Below are 24,832 nucleotides of genomic sequence, written 5' to 3'. Positions count from 1 at the left end.
TATCTCGCTAATAACGTTTCGCTACTGGCGCGAACCTTTTCCACTGCGTTCGTACGACGAAAACTAAATAAATTTTTCAAGGTTCTCACCCTTTCAGCCCTTTTGGATAGTACGGGCGCATGGACAATGTACCGCGTGCTGGAAACGCCCATGGGCGTTCGGTGAACACGCGTAATAATTGGGATCGTTGGATTTCCGCAGGACGATATTAATTAGAGTTAAACTTGGTCGTGAAAAACGTGGATGTAGCGAGATCAAGGCTATAACGAGCAAAACGTAATGATTTTAATCTACGCATATTTCCATACAATCGCTCGCTTTTATATGAAGCTCGGTATACGGATATACAATACAAAGTTTGGGAAACTGGTTACAACGACCACGGATGTAGCAAGATCATGGCCATAGCGAGCAAAACGTCGTAATTATATCGTAAGGTCGAGAGGTATTCTTCTCTTTTGTAATTTTTGATATTTTAGAAACACTGTTGCGTAAACACTTTTCGATGTGTTTATTTACGATATTTAAATTCCTTTTGATTTTTGAATAAGTTTATAGTTTACGCATTGCGTAAAGATCAAATAGATCGAATGTTGGATACAAAGTTCTAGGTGAATCTCTGTGACCATGAAACGCTCTTGTCTAACAGCGAGAGAGTTTCCAATCGATCCGATGATTGTGGTTAAGCGACTCAACATTGTATCGGGGGAGGTGGGAAGCATTTTGTATTTTGACCCGACCGGTTGCGTAAATTCTACAAATTCGCGACGTTATTTACTACGGGCTGCTTTATCAATCGTGGAAAGATTCATGCGATAAGGGAAGCTTTTTAAGAGTTACGTGACGATGCGCGAATTTAAAATCTTTCCGCTATTATCTGTCCTCGCCTATACGCGTTCGACGAATAAACGGGACCGCCCGATTCCCGCACACGGTCATTGCCAAGTATTCGATTCTTTGTCGAACGGGGTTAAATGTACCATTTTTTTTTACACGAAGACAAAAATACGAGTGCGATAGTTTCGGAAGAGTTTCGAGTTGTTTTGTCGCGACATAGTGTGGCCTTTAACCCCCGTCTCATAATAAACAGCAGCTCTATCGATGCTCGTGTTGCATGTTTTGGAATCTGGGGAACAAGCATACAAGCTGTCTATTGTTCGTTGTACCAACGTTAAATTATTTTATAAGTATTATTTGAAAAATATCACTTTGCTATATTTTGTCGACACCGAGAAGTCGCACGACTCACGAGTCGCGTCTTTCGTTCGATAAATATTTATAAAATGTCAGGCGTGTCGTCAGTTTCGCTATGTCGACGCAAGGTACTCTAAAACGCGAGCATTTCCTTCTAATTAAGGAGGGTAATTACTGGTTGGAAAAGGCTCTTACAGTACACGCAATTAAACTGCATAGAACTGATGGAATTGTTTTTTGCAACAACAATTATTCTTCCTGTGTACCTGTTGAGTCGGTGTCTAGGAAACAAAGAATAATTGTAATCGCTAAAGTATAATTGGTTAGAAGAGGTAAAATAACAGTAACTTTGTAACACTCTGAATACTAATGTCGTTTTCTTTTTATCATTTCTTTACGATGAAAGTGCGTTTGAGTAGAAATTTAGTAGTAGAGAAATATTACATTTGTTGCAAGAGCTAATGAAACAAATCGCTTTTTAAAACATAGACGAGAATGTTGGTTCGAAGTGTACGCGTTGAATTGATTCCAAAGGACCCGTTCGACTTAAATCTTCGCGCTGTTCACCTTGGCCGGCAGAGCCGTCTGTTTCGCGACATCTTTGGAACGTGAAACGAAGTTTTTCGTCGAAATACCATGTTGACGAGTTGGTACATAGCCGATAGTTTCGTTTGCTTTTACGTATTCTGCGGAACGTATCAGCTGTTCGGTGACAGTTTGCCAGCCGTAGCAGAGTGTCGAGGTTTATTGTTTGGGAAGCAATATGGCTATCTGGTGATTAGTAACAGTGCGATACCCAGACAAAGAAGCAACGCAGTTCTCATGATCATTGGAGACGCGTTGTACGTTCCGTTCTAGTTTATTTAAGTAAAAAGCCAGGGAAAAATCGGTAGAATGTTGGAGCTGGAGGTAGTGCCCGAGAGATCCCTCGGCTGCGAGCAGTGGGAATTTATTTTAGGCAAGTGACGAAACGCTCATAATGTATCGCGGCTATGTCGTATTACGCATAATTTTCCAACGATTGGATGTTTCCGACCGATTCGCGGATACCGAGACGATCGACGAAAGACGGAACCCCAGTGTCTAGTGCGTCTTATCGATGCTGCTGTCATGCCAGCGTTCTCGCTTCGCTATTTCGTTCTATTTGTAAACACCTCATCTGACAATCGCGCGTAAACAAAGAAAATGGAGCTTATTATGAATATTTTGTTGCATATTATGTAATTGTTGACAACTATCGCCACTTTGTTGAACCTATTAGAGAGAGAGAATCGACTGTTAGGTTGATAATTAAACAGAAATAGATACTTTGACGAGTATAATCATAAATATGAATAGAAGCTTAGACGAAAATTGTCGAGTTGCATTAAGCGCTTGTTATTGCGCATATAGTATTAATTTACTATGTAACTAGAAAAGAAAAAACAAAATGATGCAAAACAAGGGTCTTTAATGCCGATGTTATTTTAGGTATGCATTTTTCTCAATCGGTTTCGATAATACAATCTCAAGTGGGCATTATAAGGGGAGTACAAGTACTTTATAGCGATAGTGTAAGTATATGTCTGAAAAGATTTAGATAAATAGTTATTGTATTTGGCATATTAGATTTCACCAAGTCGAAATTTATTTCACAGAATCCTTTAGATGTAGATTTAGTAATAAACTTACCTCACGACGGCGTACGGCTTATATTCGATCCAGTGGTGCAAAGGCTCAAAATAATTGAAATTTATAATATGAAATTAGTCAAACTTAAATACTGTGGTCTGCCGTTCAATTCGCCGGAAGTTTTGCCATCTATCGAACAAATTGAACACTCGTTTGGAGCGACTCATCCTGGTGTTTACGATAGCGACAAACAAGTATGATATCTCTATCCCATCTAAAAATTAACAGAAACATAGGGAATCTCAGATTATCCGTAATGTTGCGTATTGGTTTTAGGTGTTTGTTTTAAATTTTCGTGGATTGTCATTTTACTTTCCCATCGACTCCAAGTTCCAACCTGGATATGCGCATGGTTTAGGATCATTGCAATTTCCAAACGGGACTTCCCCCCTTGTAGCTAAAACAGCTATATACATTGGTAATATGGCTAGTGGAAGTGGAACAGACGAGCATAACTTGAAAGCACCTCCGCCACCTTTACCGCTCGTAATTATTGTTTGTTGGTGGTATAATTTAGGATGCATGCAAAAAAAAAAAAAAGACAAGACGGAAGCTACATGTCTATCTTTTAATAGGTCTGCTATCACAACAATTTGTATTTAGAGAAGGTAGATGTTATGCGGGATAAAGCGCGCACTCGAGGTCTGAGATTGCATCTTTTCACAGAAGGTAGCTCCGTAACTAGGGTATTACTGGAGCCAAGGAAACGCTGCTTGACCAAAGAGGTTTACATTTTATAATATAGTTTGACGGAGGAATTGATAGTAATTGATAGAAACGCGTATTCACGAAGTTTTCGTATATACGATAACGCGAAATCATGCGAAAATGCTGTGCAATTTTAGGTGTTATTTGGCGACACTTGTGAAGATGTGTTGAGCGCTTTGGGTGCACCGTCTCGGGTGTTTTTCAAAGCCGAGGACAAGATGCGCATACACAGTCCTCACGCGCACAAACGTGATAAAATAAGGCGATCGGATTTCTTCTATAACTATTTCACTTTAGGATTGGTAAGTCTTTTCCCCTTCTCGGTTAAAATGCATTACACGTTACAAAATAAAAAGCTGTACATTTAAAATTCACGTTATCGTTCGTAGGACATTTTGTTCGATGCCAAAACCCAATGTGTTAAGAAATTTGTGTTACACACAAATTATCCAGGGCATTATAATTTTAATATGTATCATCGTTGCGAATTCTCTTTATCTTTACCACCTGAAAATAATTCCACTGAATCGGGAAAACTCATAGATGTTTCCCCTTCTCCAGTTATGGTATGATACATGTATCCACTTTATTTCATACTTAAAATTTTGCTATTGTATATAATGTTCTAGAAGTATCGCAATTCGCAGAAACGGTAGGATTCTCTATTGATAATTATTTCTCATGATCTTATACAAAATATGTCCTGGAATGTTAATATTAGGAATGCGTGTTTTTGCTGTAACTAAGATAATTTTAATAGCTTTTTATTGTTTAGATCACTGCCTATACAAAGTGGGATAGAATAAGCGAACAGCTGAAGGCTAGTGCACGACCAGTGGTCTTGAATCGTGCGTCTTCGACGAATACTACAAATCCATTTGGATGTACGTTTTGTTATGGTATACGCGATGCGATCGTTGAAGTCATGGCAAACCAACACATTGCAAGTGTAACTTTATACCGAGCTGCGTGACCTTGGTAATTTACTATAATACGGTGCATTATAAAACGCTTTCGAACGAGCAAACGAAGAAATGGCATTAGAATGATAGAAAAAAGAAATTTAAAGAATGAGAAAGTTTTAACGTTGGCAATTGCATAATAACATCTACTCGAAAAGACTATGTGATTATAAACAGAAGTGTTAAGAGTAATGCATGTAAAACACCGACGGTGGTTTTTTTTAACACTAATGTAATCTGAAAACGGAAGAATGCTAGGTAAAATAATGTATGATTATTGGGGAACAGCGTGGCGTGAGGCTCAGAAACCAAGCGATATCATTTTGAATATCACATATTGTTGCTTGTAACATTTTACATTTTTCCTTGGAGTTATCTATCGAGGAAATGAAACGGAAAAAAAACGAAAAAATGAAAAACCCAAAAAGAAATCAACTAAGGGGTACAACTGTCTGCAATATTCGATAATATCATATTTAATATACCGTTTTTATCTTTTGGTTATAAGTTTTAACTATAGTTAAACAAAAAGTAAAAAAAAAAAAAATGGTTTTGTGTGAGCAATCAATACTACAATATCTGAGCTCTGTAAAAAAAAAAGAAAGAAAAAAAAAAAAAAAAAAAAGGGGGAAGTAGTTCCAGAGGATAATACAAATTTTGATAGCTGATGATAAATCTACAATGATTATAATAATAACGATTAATAATCGTAAAATATAATAATGTGCTTAGTGCAAGTAATAAAAAAAAAAAATATCTAACTTTCGTAAAGCAAAATTTTGTAACCCGTGTTTCGAGTAACAAATAATGAAAATAAACGAATGGAGCAAAAAATAACGTTTGAATATAGAAATCACACAGCATAATACGCATGATATGCGTATGAACGGTATTACTCATTCAGTCTGTATAGAATTAAACGTAAAAAATGTGAGTTATAGTATCTTAAATATACCTTATGTTAATTTCTTAACAAACATAGTAATGAATTCTCTCTTGAAAAAAAGTGTTGGGACGATGTAAACGTCTTTAGGGGATAAAGTATGTTTGTCTGTACAAGAGTAATTAAACAGATGGCCTGCTTTTTACACTCCCATCTATTAAACTCTGAACATTGTGATATGCCAGACCATAAGGCCCATTAATTGTATTGGTTACTTGTTTGCATTAACACAAAAAAAAAAGAACGATGTTTAGTTAATAATTTACTTTCTTATATTTCTCTCTGTGCCGTTACGTAATATTGCGGTATAAATACGTATATTCGCAAAACCCGATTAGTCGTTAATGTTTTAGTATTTAAATGTAACATTGAATTCCTCTATAAATCTGCTGGAAAAGCAGTTACTCACGGAAAGTTTCTTTCTCTACAAATTTGAATTCACTTCGATGTTAAATTGCACAATCGTATACCCTATTCCGAACTGTTCTCATTAATTATAGGGTATAAAAAAAAAAAAAAATATGTTTTATGTATCGTATAAACTTCGATAGTTGATAAATTACAATGATTGTAAGATCTGTAACGAATAATAATCGTAAAATATAATAACGATGACCGTTGAATGGACACGTCAAGTATGAACGATAATTGCTTCGATTAACACTTTTATCTGCACAGCCTTTGCGATTGTTTTATTTTCCTATTCGATCGATTAGGGAAATTTGACATCTACGTTCTCGAAAGAAATTTTTACAAATTCTGCCGCTTTTATTGGGTGCAAACCGTTCTTTATTTCGAATTCGAATGCAAAGTGATCTCATTGCGTCAAGACTCGCGATTCGAAAACGAAATAAGGGAATAAACGGCGATCGAAAAAAGTGTTAATTGATGCGTAATTGTAGAAAATTGGGAGACGCAGACGGCGCTTCGCAATTAGAAAATTGCGCCTGTCCTTGTTTCTCAAAATCCTATTTCGATGGAATACCTCCTATTTTGTGATGCTACGGTAAACTGATTTTGCGTGAAAATTATTTTGAAGTAAATATATAGAGCATAGAATCTTTCGAAGAAATTTCACCGAATTTTGTTATATCGCGTTTTTCCTTCGTATTTTTCATTGTGATTGATGTAACGAAAAATGGATCAAAAAGAAAACTTAAATTATTAAGTTAGTGAAACGATCAGGAATTATATTCTCTATATAATTATTTCTAATAATACTCACCGACAAAACTCTATTTAATTTATACGAAAAAAAATAGTTTTGTATCGAATGGATTATAAAATCGTGTAAAACAATTTTCTATAAATCATTTCTTTCGCAGCTCTGACTTCAATAATCCTCGTGAAAAATTTTATTGTCTGATTGGCGAGATTGCTCGCGGCTGATTGAAACGATATTCGAACGTCTCATGTTGTGAATGCAATAAAACAGTAAGTTTCTGTTTATAGTTTACCTCTTTATTTCCTTTTACGCGAATTTTTCAAACTGCCGAGCCCATAAGCGATGCTACTTTCCTGTGATTCGGAGCCCCGAGACAGTTTGTGTCTATTCATTTTGATTTTGTTCAACCTGTCCCCTTGTGTCATGGTTTGTGGATCGTTATTTCTGTGTATCTGCAATTCCTTTTCCGTTCCTCCGATGCTCTTTAATTTCCCTGCAAGAAAATATAACGGAAAATTATTTTCACGATAAATGCATACGTAATGTTAACGTATTATCGTTGAATTTCTTTTTTCCGTTTCTAAATATGAAACTAAATTAATTCGTTACAACTCACCCGATTTAAATTTCACTGTGTGCACAATTAACGTAAAACACAAGTTAAAAAATCACAAAATAATCACATTCGCGATTTTGACTACGATTTCGATAAAAACTAATAACGATCAGCTCGTTTATTGGCGGATAGATGCGCGCGCAGGATTATTTTTGGCGCGCGAATGGTTTCTCTTAAATTATGTTAAATATTGCTCATAGAGAATTATTTAACTTATTATTAATTTATAAAAAATATAATTGAATTTTTCCTTTATATTTTTCTCTTACTGATTGTCAGATATAGTTTTATTCAGTGTGAAGTATGATTCTGTTAGTACTTTGGCTGCGTGCGCAGCTATTGACTCCCGCCAAGTGACCACCATTTGGCGCGCAATTAAGTATTCTTAATATTTTATAAATAAAAACTTTTCGAGGTTGGGAGACAATTTCTATAAAAACATAAAAATATATAACGTATTTTTTTCTTTTCCTTTCAGGCAAATAACCATTGTAGAATTTAAAATCGTGTACTGAAAAATAAATTATAGTCGAGTGTAGATGCGCGCGCAGCCTGGCAGCTCTACTGCGCAATTGCGTCTCTTCCGCCTAAACGTGCACAGGATAAGATGGAATGCCGTTCGTTCTCTCGTTTTATTTCTTCATTTCTGGTTAAAAATGAATCCCAAGATATTCTCGCAATGAAAATTTCAAGTTCTACTTGCTTAATGCTGCGTATGTATACATAATGATAATAAACTTCCGACATAATAGGTTAAAATATTGCATGGTAGTAATTCGATCTCAATGTACCCGTAATCTAATATTTTACCAGAATTTTAACAAAATTATACAATATCACTTGCATAGAAGTTTTTAGTTTTAAAAAGATACATTACTACGAAATATTGTTGCAAACGAATAGCTGAGCTACAGTCATTTAACAAAAATATTTCCCTGATAACAAATTGCAATCTTTCATTTGCATTTTTGATCAAATTCGACGACATTTATGCATTAAATATAGAATTACGAAAATATTAAAATCAAATATATACCTAAAATTCGAGTGAATTTCGTCTTGTTCGTTTTCTCCATCGATAGATTCTCGTATTTGTAGGATTCTGAAATGATTAAAAATTTCTTTTAAAAAAATGCTAGGTCTTCTTAGACTAAAATTAATGTTCTCCATTGCCTTTGATTAAAAAGATACACGATCGAAGTTAAATAAATATTTCGAATGTCAACATATCTTATTCCCTTTTCCAGTTTTCTGTCTATTAAAATCTACGATTGGTCAAAGATATCGACCACAGATAAGAGAAATACGTAGCTGACGATGAAAATTACGTTTCTTTTGTGCATCAGGTAAATCTATATTCGCCTTTTTCCTTTTTTTGATTCCACGTTCTCGAAATCATTTCTTACACGCATATTATTTAAATATGTTCTAGATGCACGTAGAAATATTTACCTCTGTATCCAGCTTCGTCAGAACAGTCCGTTTTTCTGTCGATTTTCTCTGCCACTGAATATATTCCCCACTTATGATGCAGTGTCCTATCACCATCACCATAGTACTTCAATCTGCAACATAAATACATCATTAGCAGCCACATCGAAAATAGGTATTTATAATAAATTAAATTAAATAACATCATTGTAAAAATTTATTTTATTTTTATCAATAATAAAGTAACGGAACTTTACTATATATTCTTTTCGAAATTGTTAAATTAACGTCGATTTCGATAAATTTTTTCTTATAATAATTACATTTTCGTGAAAAATTCCAATTACTTGTACTGTTCACCCGCGCTCAACAAATTCTTTTCAATGTTCTCCAACCATGTTTGTTGGTGCCCGATAACGGAACCGGGTCGACAAATCCTTATCCAAGCAATGGCTTCCCTGGCTGTCATTTTGTAATGTTTTATCAAATACGCCGCAATTAGCGAACCTGTTCTTCCTAGACCAGCCTGAGTCGTTGAAACGAAAAACAAAACAAATACAGTTTAAGAAAAATTTTAATGCCAGATTCTAGAGGCCAAAATAGGACGAAAATCAAGAATACCAATTTGTTCATGGAGGCTTCGTTAAAAAGTTATTAACGTTTCAAGTTCCGACCGTTCAGAATTTTTTTCTCAAAAATGAGCAGGATTTCGTGGGTATGTCTATTCACCAAAAATTATTGTAATTGACCCCCGCAAACGAAAATAATTTTTCCAGAACGATTTGAAATTTTTTAATTTAATTGTTAATAACTTTTTAACGGAGCCTCCATCAAGAAATTGGTATTCTTGATTTTCGCCTTATTTTTGCCTCTAGAATCCCGCATTAAAATTTTGTCCCAGGGGGTGGTCGAACACCCTGTATAAAAACAGTAGACGAATATTAATTACTTTGCAGTGAACTGCTATAGGTCCGGCGGTATTTTCGCTGAGCGATAAAAATTGATTCAAAATTCTTTTCGGTGGAACGGTACCGTCCGGCATGAACATTTCGTAATGCATTATGCCTGCCTTGGTGAATCTGAAAAATATCCATATAAATAACTATATTATTTATAATATCCATGTACAGTGGGCAATTCAAACGATTTAGATGGTCAAATTTCTTAAGAAACATATTTATGAATTTTGTGTCACTATTTGTATTTCATACATATTTATATTTATATTAATAATAATAATAATGATAATAGTAGTAATAATAACGACAACAACAACGACGACAGCCGACTACACGATTTGAAATTGTTTAATTTAATTTTTTAATAACTTTTTAACGAAGCCTCAGTCGAGAAATTGATATTCTTGATTTTCGTCTTATTTTCGCCTCTAGAATCTCCCATAAAAATTTTCCCCAGGGGTGGTCGAACACTCTGTATATGAAATAGGATTTGGGGCTGTTTCGATAACATCAATACTTTCATTTTGTCCACCTAGATCTATGAAATTAGCCACCGCGCGATGGGTACGAAATTAAAAAAATTTATACACGTACCTGGACGCATCGTACGTTTTTTTATTCAGTCTGACGACAGTTGTGACGGCGTTTTTAAAAAAATAGTCAATGTAAGACTCGGGCGGGTGATAACACGAGCAGGGTTCCGTGCTTGGACCAACGAAAGCTAGAAACTTCTGCGGTACCATCCAGTTCAAGTCGCCGTTTCGCATGTCCGCGTATTTCTCGTATTCGATTAGATCAAAGTCGTCGAAATTAAAGAAACCGTATTTGGCTGCCTTTTTAAGCGCGTTCAAACAGTCTGTACCCCCAAAAAGCGATAGGACGATAGGTTGCTAGTAAACTATTCGTTTTGAAAGAATCACATTTCTTACCTAATATGTGTATATTATAAATCGAGGCACCCATAGATGCATCTTGAAACGGTTTTATCGGTAGATCGCCTCCCATGAATAGAGCGTCGTAAGCATCCCTGGGGCTTTTATTTAAATATAAAACAGCGTAGGAAGCTACCAAATAAGCGGAATTCGCTCTTTTGTGATCCCGTTGCGACGTGTAATGCACAATTTCTCTGCACTTGTTCGCCGGACTCTGCAGTTTTTTGTTTACCTTTCTGCAATATCTGTTAGCAGTTTATTTTAAAAAAATTGTCAAATTTAAAAGATATAAAAATTTCACGGATTGCTTAATTTAAAAGTACTAGTCTTACTTGTATAAGCAAGCAATGTTTAAAGGGCCAAAGTCGTTGTAAAAATTCTGGTAGATCAGTTCGTCGTCGATGGTAAAAAAATGTATGCTCGAGTTGCTTCTTGCGTTTTTTCGACCGTTTGACAATGTCGCGAAATAAAATTTATCCTTTATGTATTCGCTAATGTAAGTAACATCCGGATGTTTGTAAACTGTAGCGATTGCTGAAACTCCAATCGAGTTTATAATACAGGGTGTTCGGCCACCCCTGGGACAAAATTTTAATGGGGGATTCTAGAGGCCAAAATAGGACGAAAATCAAGAATACCAATTTCTTGATGGAGGCTTCGTTAAAAAGTTATTAACAATTAAATTCGAAAATTTCAAATCGTTCTGGAAAAATTATTCATCGGTTACGGGGGTCAAATACAGTAATTTTTGGTGAATAGACATACCCTCGAAATCCTGTGCATTTTCAAGAAAAAAATTCAGTACGGGCGGAACTTAAAAAATTAATAACTTTTTAACAGAGCCTCCATCAATAAATTGATATTCTTGATTTTCGTCCTATTTTGGCCTCTAGAATCTGCCATTAAAATTTTTCCCAGGGGTGAAAATTATTTATTAATTAATACAAGTTACGTAAAGCGTGAATAAAGAAATTTGAATTTTTCTGTAATACTACCTTCCACGTCGCAGAGCCTGTGGTCATAAATATTTCGATAACTTTTTAGAAATCCAAGTTTTCTTGGCTCGTTCATCGTGAAACAACAGCGGACCGTTTTGCAACAGGATAAATAATTATTTCCTCGTAAGTTGAACATTTATCATTTTCCAATAGACAAATATTCGATCGCAATTCCAACGAAATCTATTGTTCCTATGCTTAAATGTTGCATAATTATATTTTGGGTCGAATCCCGTTTAATTTAACGTCGATACACTTCGGAGAGATCAATTTTCTAACAATTTCTACATAGTTTCGCTATCGTCACAGAAAAGAACTGGTTGTAGAATTGTGGTTAACCAAGAACATGATTTTCTCAACCTAGATCGTAGTGGTAAAGTGTGATTTGAGATTATTTTAAACATTAACAAAGACGATGGGAGAAAATGTAGCTTATTTAAGTGATTAGTTGTAAGAAATATATTCGAGAATCATAATAGGGTAAATATTAAAAATTTTGTGTGCAAAGTAAACCTGTATAATTTAAATTTTTACGTACCCCATCTAATTTTCATTTTATATCGAAGGGAAATCTGCCCTTAAACGTACGGTAATTTATCATGCCAAGTTATTTATTTCATGTTTGACACGCTGATGCGAAACGTTTGTCAAGATGTCAAGCCACTACGTTTTTCAGATTTTTCTTTCATGGAAACCAATCGAACAGACTTACCTTAATAAAACAAAATGAACGGTCAATAATAGAATTTGAATAATTTTATAGTTCGATGAGTGAAATCAATCTTCTCGGGGAATATTTTTAACCATAATCTATAACATATTTTATATTATTTCAGAAGCGATTGCAGTCCTAGAAGGACTGCGTCATTCTACGAAATCATCATCAAAGGACCGCGAGTTTGCAGAATGGAGGATTCAAAGAAATCACAGAGGCGCCGTGAGAAGATGCTGGGGGTGAGTCCACTCCCCTAATACTTTTCTTGTCTGCTTTTTAATTATAATCATGTTACTGAGAATTATAAATTATTGTAAATTATTGTGTTCGGCCACCAAATTTCATGCGCATCATTGAAACCTCATAACTCCTGATCGGATTGTACGATTTTAATTTTTCAAAATGCAAACAACGCGTATTTTAGTGGAGAATATGTAGAAATTCTAACAATATTGAAAAAGTTGTTCCTTGACCGCGTAAAGTGAGAAAAACACCATAAAAATGGTCCAATTTTTAAACAGCCATAACTCCTACAATAGTGAATATATTTCAATGAAATTTTTTTCTCAAGTGGAGTTCATAGGTACGTACAAAAAAGTATTAGAAAATTTAATTGTACAACGCTAACCAAATTTATTAAAAATGAAAAAGGAATTTTTAAGAAAAATCGATAGGGGGTAGGTGCTTAAATTTTTCGGCGAAAACGAAAAATTTCAAATCGTTTTAAAAAAATTATTTTTGATCGCGGGGGTCAATTACAATCATTTTTGGTGAATACACATACCCCCGAAATCCTACGTACTTTTGAGAAAAAAAATTCTTTACCGAAAATGTACTGTGTGGACGGAAATGTTTCTATAACTTTTTAACGAAGCCTCGATCAACAAATTAGTATCCTTGATTTTTGTCTTATTTTGGCTTCTAGAATCTTCCATTAAAATTTGTTCTTAGGGGTGGCCGAACACCCTGTATATCATACATCAATTTAATATCACACATGATAACTGCGTTAAACTATATAAGAAATTCAAAAGTTTCAACTTACCACCAAGTCAATTGTTACTTGAACTGATAATTAATGTTTATTTTTTATTCATTGGTACAAGTTTATCAGCTTTTAAATTATTAATGTATATAAAAGTAACATGGTTATCTGCGGTAGGACAATATGTGCAGACTATTTTGTTAAGATATACGGAAAAATAATACTTTAAAATTTGTGTGTTGATAAGCACGTTAAGTGCAAATGTGTAATATAATATGGTGTAGAAAATTTTCTTGTAAATATTCTGTGCAACAGGTTGGTACCACTTTTCGAATTATTTACTTTATATTTTGCGTTATTACTATTTTCTAATACTAAATAAATATATGTTAAATCGTACGCCCCTGTATTAGTTTCATTCGTTTGGTCTGGTGCTGCTCGTGGTGCTGCTCGCTATACATAATATGATAATGAGATTTCTTTCATGTTGTTATGCGTATCAGTTATCTATTCAGCATTCTTTGCCAGTTAATTTATCTGATTTGTGTACTGCTGATATAAGACTAATTGGAAAGTAAATAAATCTTGAGAAACTTAGATTTAGGTCGAATTTTTGCAGTAATCCCCGATGATATGGTATTGAATCACGGTGAATGTACTCTAAAAATTCGCCTTAAATATGAATTTCTAGACTAGTTTACTTTCCAATTAGATTCGTATCAACGGGTACAAAATGTACATACACAAAATCAGATAAATTGGCTGGCAAGGAATACCGAATAGATAACGACTGTTACGCATAACAACGTGAAATAAACTTCATTATCATACCGTCTACAGTGTGTGCCAGCTTGAAATCGTATATTCTGCTGCTCGACTGATTTTTATCTGCAGAATCTCAAGCTGAAAACAAATAAATGGAACTGTTACAGGGGCACGTAGCTTACAAAATATCAACGAATCGTTACTTATTTCAATAGACTGTTTGATCCCCGATGAAAAATCGTTTTCCCGATTTTACTCCAAGTTGCATGTCTCGAGGATAGTGTTGTTCGATCGTTCAGCTCGGCGTAGGTGCGGCTTTCATTAAAATTGACACATCTCACGCTAGCTAAGGATTCAATCTATATTATTCGCGTCGAATCTACTATAACTATCAGCTAACATAGACATTCTCTAATACGGAAGTCTGACTAGATATAGGTAAATTGCTAATCTGGAAAGTTGATTACCAGGTTCTTAGGTCCTCGAGAAAGTCGAGGATCAGAGGTTTATTTTAGAGTGTACGAACTCCCGGAGATCATATGTATATCGCAAAACCACCAGATCGTCTTTGGTAGTTTTCATTCTGTTTAAATTCAAGGTTCCGTCGCTGTTATTAACTCTGTACTTCCTCGTAGTGAAACCATGGTATCCCCGGAGGAAGAGTTTTCTCGATTTACGTCGAAGCTGCACGCATCGATGGCGGTGTCGCTGAATCGTCCAGCTGGTCGTAGGCGGTTCTTCTAAATCGAGACGTCGCACGCGGACGTGTTCCTTATCCAGGTTGCATAAACCTCGCCGTCGGTCTGCGGTACAATTTGCGAGTGCACCGGGAAGTACTTTAACATGCAACGTGGTGCCTAACCGGTAAAGCGACAAGGGGCATCCGACCGGTGGATATCGCGCCGGCGTCCGATCGGTATTTACGATTCAAGAGAAATCTTTACTCGGGACAGGAGGCGGCTCCGTCCATCCGTCCGTGCATCCATGCCTGCGTCCGTCAATCCGTTATAATTTCTCCGTTAATAGAATCCGAGATTTCGTAGCGAATCGTGATACGCATTCGAATACATCTCTCCTTTCTCCGCTCTTCCACCTATGTCGTCTTCATCCGTTCCCTCTTTCGCTCTCCCCACTATCTGGAACGACCCTTTTCCACGTTCCACGTTATTTGATTTCTGGCTAGAAATAGCATTCTTAGATTTTCCCCTCAAGTCCTGACCCCTCCTCCCCCAGCATCTTATTAGCATCTAAACGTTTGCTTCTCGGTAGCTTTGCAACTTCATGTCTCTGGCCATCTACTTTATCGATACGATGGACCCCTTCGGTTAACCGGGGATTATTCTATGTTGCTGCTGTGTTCATCCCCTTCGATTTCACTCTGTGTCTGTCCATGTTCTCCGTTTCTCCTTTTTCTTTTGCTCCACCTCCCCTCTTTGCCAATAGTCTTCCTCTACGCCAGAGTGTCTGACTTGGACGACTCCCGGGTTTCAGAATCGTCCGATTCCCCGACGTTTTCTTTTAGATTCTTGGAGGTATCGTAATCGTGGTTGCGCACGTATGCAAAGCCCAACCCATATCTTCGGGCTGATACGGTCGCGCGTGTGCGCGCTACTAAGGCGGAACGCGTAGCCGGCCAGCGGCGATAAGGTCGAATCGAATTCGTTGGCAGATCTTTTCCAATTGGTAAACGAGTCGCGTGAGATTTCACCGGTGATTTTACGCGAAACGGGTTCGAGTTGCAACATCGAATCGATTTTGGTCTCTTCCTTACTGCGTTCCTACCGTTTAGACGTTGTCGTCGTTCAGTCAGCTCAGGTTTCATCAATGCGCGTACAAAGAATGCTCACGACGCGAGAGAAATCCGTTTTTTCGCCCATAAAATGTTCTTTTCGCGATAACAGTCAGGACACCGTGGCCTCCTTTATCGTCGATAGCGACGCTTACGATCCCGACCGAGGCCGAAACGACGTAAAAAATGACCGTTTGCCGAATAAAGTTGATCCAGGGGCATCCCCTCCGGGTGTCCGGGTCGAAGGAAAGACGACGTCGACGTCGTCGACGGCTTTGGTCGTTAAAAATTTCCAGAAGGTGTCTCGCGATCAACATCCTCTGCGGTCGTCGTGTGCGGCATCAAGATCCGCTCATTGTTTCTCTAATGCATATTGACTATTAACAGCAAATCCGTTTTCCTTATACGCATGTATATAACTACGTCACGTCCTTATTCGCTAAGCAGTCTCATCGGCTACGTTCATCTTCGAGCCGCGTCCATATTCGGCGGTCCCGCCCGACCACAATGCTGGTCGCGTTCGCGAAGGTGCCTTACCCGTTTGGCGATCGATTGAAACGAAACGCCGATGCACGGGTCGGCCGACGAGGACGCGAAAATCGGAATCCCCTCGGTATTCAACGGCCTTATCCGGCTTGTAACGTTACCCGAGATACGCGCGCTTAAAATAGATCTCGAACGATACTCGTTGGAAGCGCAATTAGCAGGCGTGAACTCGCTTCGCGGTAAAGGAAGGTCGATCGACAGAGAAAAGAGGATGGGTCCAGGATGACGGGTCACTTCCGACCCGTACCGATGTTTTCAAGTTTGCTGGACGTCAGAGTCTCTAGCAAAATATTGATACTTGGGTTTTATTTCTAGACTATCCTCCATTTTGAAACGAGTGAGATTAATAAGTGCAAGAAGACCTAGACTTATCTGAAATGAAGTAAGAAACTCAACAAACTGAAGAATAGAACAAGTGTCGTCAGATTGGTTCGGAAGATTCATCGATTCGAAGCACGCGAAGAAACATTAACCTAGGAATGGTAACTTGCGTAATGCTATTTCAGGGAGTAGGAGGCAACTTGGTCCAAGATCTTCTGACATAAAATTTAATAATTTGGACAACCGTGTACCTGGAAAGCAAAAGAAAAGTTGGAAATTATGAAAGAAGAGGGATTCGGATTAATCGTGTCATCCATCGGAGGGCATCGAAGATTCAGGACACGTAAAGGAACATCGATCGGTATCGTCGGTGGATGGGAGGCGTAGATGGAACCCAAAGGATCGACGCTTTTCACCTGGAAGCCGCATCGACGCCCATGGATCGGAATGTGCGTCGCGAAAGCATCGTTGCGTCCGATAATTTGGACGGTTGCAGAGCCGCGAGCCAAGAGGGCCGGAGTTAAACTGGCACATACACACCGGTACCAAAATACCGGCGCAGAAGAGAGCCAGCCCCGAGGAACGTGTACGGGGACACGAGGTGTACGTGTTCTGCGAGTAAGAGGCGACCGAGGGATAGATGCTCGCGAGCAGGCGGCTCCGCTTCCGCGTGGACGGACAATCGCCTTTGACGACCGTTCTCTCGCGTGCTCCTCTCCTTCTCTCTCTCTCTACTCGGCGCGGATTTCAACGTCGTTGCGCTCGCGCGCGTGTGCAGTGTGCACCACGCGCTGTCGAAGAAAGCTCTGGCGGGGACTACGCCACCCGGGGAACTCTCCTCCTGTCTCCTATTCTCTCCGGATGACCGCGGTCGATACGCATGAGCATTCGTATCACGACGACCGCTAGCGGGCACGTAACAATTTCTGGATCCTTCCCACTCGGGATCACCGCGTTTCGAATCTTCGGACGCTCTCTCTGCCCCCGGGATCAAGAGCTGGCCTATTCGACGTCCAAGATCAGAGTCTTCCCTTTACAAGCGGAGCAACGTCGTAAAATTGTATACCAACGATACCATAGTTTCGACTGTACTTTTATTCGAAATCGATAGCATCGAAACACGAGATTTCTTGCGGATACAGAGAGATCCTCGTTTGGAAGTATTCCGCTCGCCGTTTTTAATTTATCGTGATCCTACGTGATTCCCGTTAGGATGATAAACGTCGTGGTTCGGTCGCTGCGTCTTCGGAGCGGATTCATCTTCGTAACTGTGCGCGGACGCTCCGACAACAAAGATCGTTATTCGTAAAGTAACGCGATGCACGAGGTATCCGAAGTGTGGCAGATTTTTCCGCAATGTCCACGCGGGGACAGGAGAATAATTTTAATCGTTAAACGGTCGTTCGATAGGAGTTTCTTCCTACGGGATTCGAAGTAGAATTCTGTCAGACGCACCGTAATCCCGGTAACGTCTGCGGAATCGGTTTCTACGGCACGCGTTGCGACAGGATTACTCTTTCCCCGAAACGATCGTAGAGGCGGTGGTTCTTCCCGCTCTCTCGCGGGTCAACGTGTCCCAGGTTTCAATCGTTGATGACGATATTTCAACATTCGACTGTCGGTGGTGATCATGGTGCAAGATTTAAGTCTTGATTCACCGGGACATCCCATTGATACGCGCGTCAGGTACACGCTGAATTCTTATGCTAATGCGAGAAAGGAGCCGAGAAGACAATACATCCACATCCACACGGTCGCTCCCGCATCTGTATACACTCTGCGTCCCGTATTCTGTATTCTGTCAAGTGAATTAATACAATCACGAGGACCGCCGGGTGATTTTAGATGCGGTGAGATCGTGATCGCCGCGCCGGGCTCTTTATTGGGCTTTCTCATTGGGAAACGGAGATCGGGGCCCGATCATCCTGACCTTGGAAAGACCATTTCTAATCGTACCGATACCCTTTCCAACGCCTGACACCCGAGCGTCGCTGATCTCGCGATTTTAAAACGTTTCGAAGAGAAATCGTTTGGAGAAAATTAACTTAACCCTTTGCACTACGAGGCTTTTCTACGATCGCTTTCGTACGAAATAGATCCTATATAATGTGTTTCCTTAAATGGTACATCCAAAGGGTTAAAGATTGGTGGGGCGAAAGCACGCGTTTCAAGACAGTCACGTCCCCGGGAAGCGCTATCGTTGCGAAACGGGCTTGTACTTGGTGAAAATTAATCGTCGCCGACTGGTCCTTTAATAACTCATCGCGCATATGCGAAAAACATTGCGCATACGTTTCTTTTACGTGATTGATTTATTGAGTCGTTCGTTAAGAAAGTCACCGTAAAGCCAATCTCCTCGAACACCCCCTCTCTCGTCTCTGTAGCGCACGATACACGTGGAACTTGCTTCCGGTTGGCTGGTACCCGAACATTACGGTATCGACAACTTCCGGTCATCAGGTGCCGCGTGAACCTCCTAACCATCCGGCAGATCTCTCGAACCGAATACGTATCTACTCACGTACCGCGGGCATTAAGATAACGCGAGTTTTTTTTTTAAGTCGACGATAACAGGAGGCCTAGGGTACTCGAACGCGTTCGAAATGTCGCGAATACGACGTTCCCGTTGAGTCTGCGTCGACCATCCACGGTTCTGACCGATCTTTTTCCTTTCAGCGAGCACCCAAAGCGATCGATCCAACGATTATGGCGGTTTGGAACCCTTATGGATGCTCTCTGAGCCCGTAAATTGCGCTTTTGTAATGGCAACTATCTATCGTTTTCGCTACTATAGAAAATGTGCTCGATGAGACTTGCAAGGACTTGTATAATCGCGAAAGAGATTTCAGGAAAGAGAAATCAAGCCGCAGATGCTGTTTATCGTCGTCCATCGCGACCGTCAGCGATGCACGGTATTAGTTGCCGGTTAATTCGCAGAAATTACCGGCATCTAGACTGGATTTTCTTTTTCCACGATCGACCATTGACGCAGAAGAGAGAATAGCAGCAAGACCACACGATGTAACGGTCGTTCTGCCTGGCCAGGGTGGATGAGTGTAGCATTTCCCGTATTGCCGTCGTAACTCGCGACTGCTATTCGCGAAATGACAATTGCTGAACAACAGATAGAGGTTCTCGACCGTTGTGACGAGGAATTTCGACTTTCTAGCGATTCTGGTATCGTGGTTATTCCGTTTGCTATCGATAGGTCGATTAAAATTCTCTCGTGCTTTGCAAACATTGTTTTCGTCGTGTTCTGAGATACAAAGGAAAATATTGGTTGCACGATCGAGCGTTTCTTCGTTCTGTAAATTAAAAGATAGCTTCCGAGCGCAAACTTTAGTTTTGCTTAATACAACGATAAAAGTGGCACGTTTAGCAGGACACGAACACACTGAGAACCACTGTATTATCCAGAAGACGAGTCGAGATGATAATACGTAAGTTGTCAATAATGCGACGTTAATCAGACTATATAAAATTATATATTTCCAATCGAGAAAGAGGCACGGAGAAAATTATGAATTGCGCCCGACCAGTAACGGAGCATATCTCGAGAAATTGTTAAATACAAATTTACAAATTTCTACTGCTTTTTCGAGTTGATCGAACGGTACGATCTTTTCGCAAAATAGAAATTATTCTATCCGAATATTTTACGAGACACTTTTTTCACGTTGATTATCGTTGATATTATAATTGTATCTACATTATAGATATCATTTAATTTATTTAATTGTTGGAGAAAGATTAGCGGTAACGCATTTATCAGTCAAGTTTCTCGTAATTCTGCTCGTTTCCCGACAGATGGCGCAAAGTCTCGTCGAATACTTTGGATTTATTCAATGATCGAGAATTATGAACAATGCCGCTCACCCGCGACATTCTGACTCATAAGAGACGATTTATATTCAGCGCCGAACGTCATATTGTCTGCGTCCATTATCTCGTCATCGATTTCGTTTGATGTTACGTTCTAACGTTGCAAGGCAGATAACGCGACGCGTTTACGTTACTTGGCGTTAACAACAATTTCTATAAAATTAAATAAATCACTATAACAAGCCGCTCGATCGTTCAGACCCAAGAAACGGGAATTAAGATACAAATACAATTTTTTAAATCGACCTGTCTTCTAGCACTTCCTCGTTATAAATAAATCATCGACACCGACGAAAAATTTGTTCAGTACTATACCAAACTATATAAATTGCCTGCAATTAAACGAAACATTTTTAATAATGCTCGAACGAGTCGATATAAGCGTTAAAATTCCAGAGAATTTTTACTGCTTGTATCGTTGCGTCCGCTGACGTACCATTGAAAATGATCTATTCGATCGTAGACGATTAATATGATTCGTTGCGTCCAAAGATTAATATTGTTTCGAATAATTCTGATTATCGAACGCAAAGAGCGATTTACGCGCGATCGAATGATCCTCCAGCATCGAAGCGTTGGAATTCCTCTTGAAGTCACTCTGGTTCGTTTATCGTCGTTTATTATCGATCGTTTATGAGTCGTCACGCCGCGGCTGGACGTAACGCGCCGACAGAAAAGTACCGACGTTCGTTAATTGATCGGACGAGGTATTGAAAACGAAATCATTATCATCCCCAACGGGATGACGGACGAGTGGCCGTCGTGCTGTCTAGAAGAGGGAAACCGTAGAAGGTGGGAAACCTCTCGGAGTCTCCCAACTCCAAGCTAGGAATTAGCATTGCTTCTCCGGCATCTCTTCTCTTCTCTTTTCTCCGTCTACACCCCCGCCCCCTCTGCTCCAACATCGGAGAAAGAAAAAGACCTTCGAAAAAGGCCTGCTTCCTATTATTTCATCCTTCAGCGCTTGGAAACGCTCGAGATGTTAACGCTCGCCAAAGGATGGGGTGCTACTACTCACTAGACAAAGTATAATAATATCGAACGAGATCTCGAAAATAAATTTTATTTTGTAGGATCAGAATGCTAGGAATACGATTAAAAAAAATTTTTTTTATCATCGCAATTTGCAGGCGATCGAAAGCTCAACTTTCGTTCGAAACATCTTTTTCGCCATATCAAGTGTAAATGGAAAACTTGTAACCCGTCGGATGACCTGCCCGGATCAATGTTTCGAATTATTTCGTACTCGGAGATTCGGTTTACGAATATTTCTAAGATTTTAAGAGCTTTAATTTTAATTCTCACCCTCTTAACTCAGTGGTTTCTTAATCTTCTTAAGTTCCGTAGCACGGTTCAGGAAAAGTTTCTTAATTCTTTTCATCTCCTAGCACAATTTATAAGAAACATGGCTCTTGAATCGTGGAAAGTTGTAGTAGAATTTTATAAAATTATACAAAATAAAAATTGTGCGGATCTTTGTACGGCTTCCTCATTATGAAAACGTTATATGTATACATTTTTCAAGAACCATGTAATGGTTATTGCATCGTATTGTAAGGTTAAATAGTATTAAATTAAAGTCGATAGAATCTTCAGATTATAATTGTGATCGCAGTACTCGTTAAATTGAAAAATTGCCAGCACTTTTTTTTTATTTCTATCTGTATCGTATTACGATTACGCCCTTTGATTCTCCTACCCTGATTATTTGTTACGTCGTTGTCGTATTATCGAGACGCTAATTGCGACCGTGGTCATCGTCGATCAAACAAATTTCTAACACGTTCTCAGACACAACCCAATAATTGCTCTGTATCTCGCTGTGCTGATCCTTTTATCTGGTAATTTGTTTCAAGACCGTTGCCTAATCATTTAGTCTTCCTTGACTTTAATTGCGTTTACGTTGCACGCCGGACGAAAAATTTTCCAACTCAGTGAATTATTTTCTATTCCTTAATTAATGTGCATACTATTGCGCTCGAATACTATTAGAATCTTATATTTTAATCATGACCACGGTGTTCGTTAAACAGAGAAACAGAGTCTAACCCTTTCGTGGTTCTTTCTCGAAAACATTCTGTGTATCTCGTAATACTCGTGACTATTCATTGTAACTCGGAAAGCTGAAATTTTTATCGAAGAATTCATTTCCTGACGCGTAAAAGAAAAAACAAATAGCGATCGAAACGGTCACGTTACCGTATAGAGAGCGAGTGAACGCAGTTTATCGCTTTTTCGAATCGTGGGAGATTCTGATCGGGTTTTAAAAATATTTCCAGTCGTGAAATTAGTGCACTCTTTTGTGCCACATAAGTCGAAGCTTTTAAAGCTGAAGAGGACGTCCAGTTTGTCGATCTCTTGATCCGATTAAGCCCCACCAGAGCCCAACCATTCCGCCGCGGTATTCCATCTCCGTGACTCTTTCGTTTCATCGGCTTTGTTTCCATTGAGAATGTTGGAAAATCGCGTAAAAAATCAGCGTGCAATTTTGTTATGTTTTAAATGTTGGTTCGACCGTTGGTCATCTTATTTAAAAGTTATCGAACGTAATGTTATATTCGAAAGAATTTCTGGTTTCCGTAATTTTAAGCAATTAAACCGGCAATGGGTTACGAAATCCGAGAAAATCCAGCGGTCGAGCACTTCCGTGGGTCGCCAGGTAGTCTTGCGTGTAAATAAATGCGTGAAATGCGTCTAATCGGGTAACAGTCGATCATTCTCGTTGCATCGTACACCTGCACGGCCAGTCGCTACCTTTCGAAGACGCGTTCGATTCATCGCTATGTAATACGTAATGCGAATTTCACCGAGTTTCGTGTCTCCTTTGTGCCGGTTTCCTTGTCGAGACTGCGACGCGAGTCGCATCGGGAAGGGATTCGTTGCAAACCAGACAATGTCGTACCGATTATTCCAAGATTAGGGTCGAATTGGTGAATTTCGATCGACCATCTGTGCAGGGAGCCTTAAAAAATGTTTCGACGATGCGCATAATGTGATTAATGGCGCTCGTTTCTGCTCTCTTTTTAAAATGCATCGAAATCGAAATATCTAGTCCGAGAATATAGACGTTAAATTTCGACTGTTATACGGAGCAAGTGGAGGCCAAACGAAAGTTTAAAGGCCGTTCGAGAATTGGGTTGCTGATACATATCGCTGATCCCCGTTCTCGTTCGGATTTCACGTATAATCGAATCGTTATCAGCGTCGATGAGAATATATCCTCGTGTATCCGGTTCTTCGGTCTGATGATCGATGAAATATTAAGATTCCCATTTTTCAATATCGCGAACACGAAATTGCTTCGTGTCGAGAGAATCGAACAGTTAGAGACCGGTGTGCATAGCAGGTGGTGCACACATTGTGTGGACTGTATGTCAGCGATGCGCCACTTTCTTTTCTTCAAAATACAATTCGAGTCCTCCGAGCGTTTCGTTGGATAATACTATATCACCGAATAACGTTAAATCGAAATATCGGCGTTAATCGTTAACCTAATCTCGCTAATTCCAAGGTCACCGACTACACAAAAGAGTTTTAACCTGTTAATTAAGGAAGACGAGCCGACTCGTCGCGAAGGTTTAGCGGTATATCATTTGCTTTTATTCCCACTACGGACGTATTATGTTTTCTGCCGTTTCTCAGCTTGTTTATATCTTTATCTACGGATCTTTGTCCTTGAATCGCGTTCAGTCATATTCTATAGTTTGCCGTGGACGAGACCAGACGTTACTCGTTAGACGATCCAATTTATCCACGATCCCTTCGATATTTTCAGATATTTCAATACCAGTGCTGTAAATAATTATAATTATCGAACCTTACAAGTAAGTAAGATGCGTTCATGGCGCACCTAACTCGAGGATCCGTGTACTCTCGATTGCGTGTAACTTGAGACGATTTAAATATATATCTTGATAACTATTTTCAAAATTCTCGAAATACAATTTTCAAGGACCTCGGCTATGAGTATACCTACTTTTTGGCTTTTAGGTTAGATTTGGGAGCGTTAAGGGGCGTTGGTCGGGACTGGGGCGGTTTCCACAGAACTTAAGTCCCCTGGAAACACCCTGCAAAGGGACCCGTCGTTGGAAAGCCCGGTTGATTCGAAACGGTTTTTAGCGCCGCGATGGCGTCTGCGCAAAAGTCCTCGCGCAGCTCGGTGCTCCGAAAAAGAAACTAAAAAGTCGAATTCCGTCGGTTTCTCAGCTGATCCCGGCACCGTCGTTCACGGTGACCAATTTCAACGTACC

The 24,832-nt window shown here is 39.1% G+C and overlaps 2 protein-coding genes across 5 annotated transcripts; one reads left to right on the top strand and one right to left on the bottom strand.

Annotated features, from left to right (window-relative positions):
• Positions 1–1,750: 1,750 nt before the first annotated feature.
• LOC143344507 (PHAF1 protein CG7083) lies at positions 1,751–6,927 on the top strand. 4 transcript variants are annotated; one of them, XM_076770628.1, is made up of 8 exons: positions 1,751–2,036; positions 2,665–2,747; positions 2,832–3,059; positions 3,142–3,360; positions 3,441–3,590; positions 3,711–3,875; positions 3,963–4,139; positions 4,349–6,927. In XM_076770628.1, exons 2-8 carry the CDS (start codon positions 2,667–2,669, stop codon positions 4,544–4,546), a joined length of 1,218 nt encoding a protein of 405 aa, XP_076626743.1. In that variant the 5' UTR covers positions 1,751–2,036; positions 2,665–2,666; the 3' UTR covers positions 4,547–6,927. The 4 variants fall into 4 exon arrangements, with proteins under 4 accessions (XP_076626743.1, XP_076626740.1, XP_076626739.1 ...); XM_076770625.1 differs by having other exon boundaries at positions 1,751–2,152; positions 3,142–3,351; XM_076770624.1 differs by having other exon boundaries at positions 1,751–2,152.
• LOC143344988 (dual specificity protein phosphatase CDC14A) lies at positions 2,266–20,628 on the bottom strand. Its single transcript, XM_076771641.1, has 11 exons — positions 20,577–20,628; positions 10,914–11,103; positions 10,579–10,826; positions 10,244–10,505; positions 9,640–9,769; positions 9,038–9,216; positions 8,712–8,824; positions 8,296–8,361; positions 6,936–7,136; positions 2,866–3,079; positions 2,266–2,448 (listed from the first exon to the last, which is right to left on the bottom strand). Exons 1-9 carry the CDS (start codon positions 20,626–20,628, stop codon positions 6,940–6,942), a joined length of 1,437 nt encoding a protein of 478 aa, XP_076627756.1. The 3' UTR covers positions 2,266–2,448; positions 2,866–3,079; positions 6,936–6,939.
• Positions 20,629–24,832: the final 4,204 nt, after the last annotated feature.

This window comes from Colletes latitarsis, chromosome 8, assembly GCF_051014445.1.
Source record: "Colletes latitarsis isolate SP2378_abdomen chromosome 8, iyColLati1, whole genome shotgun sequence".
Lineage (NCBI taxonomy): Eukaryota > Metazoa > Arthropoda > Insecta > Hymenoptera > Colletidae > Colletes > Colletes latitarsis.
The sequence above is the reverse complement of the archived record's forward strand: the minus strand, read 5'-3'. Positions and strand labels throughout refer to the sequence as shown.

Coding starts and splice junctions, on each gene's coding strand:
- LOC143344988 (XM_076771641.1), bottom strand. CDS start 20,628: ATGACGTTCGGCGCTGAATATAAATCGTCTCTTATGAGTCAGAATGTC. Junction 11,104..20,576: donor TATGAGTCAGAATGTCGCGG/GTGAGCGGCATT, acceptor CAATCGCTACAG/TTTACAAACATCCGGATGTT. Junction 7,137..8,295: donor GAAATTCACTCGAATTTTAG/GTATATATTTGA, acceptor ATTTTCTTGCAG/GGAAATTAAAGAGCATCGGA.
- LOC143344507 (XM_076770624.1), top strand. CDS start 2,089: ATGTTGGAGCTGGAGGTAGTGCCCGAGAGATCCCTCGGCTGCGAGCAG. Junction 2,153..2,664: donor GCAGTGGGAATTTATTTTAG/GCAAGTGACGAA, acceptor ATGTTATTTTAG/GTATGCATTTTTCTCAATCG. Junction 4,140..4,348: donor TTTCCCCTTCTCCAGTTATG/GTATGATACATG, acceptor TTTATTGTTTAG/ATCACTGCCTATACAAAGTG.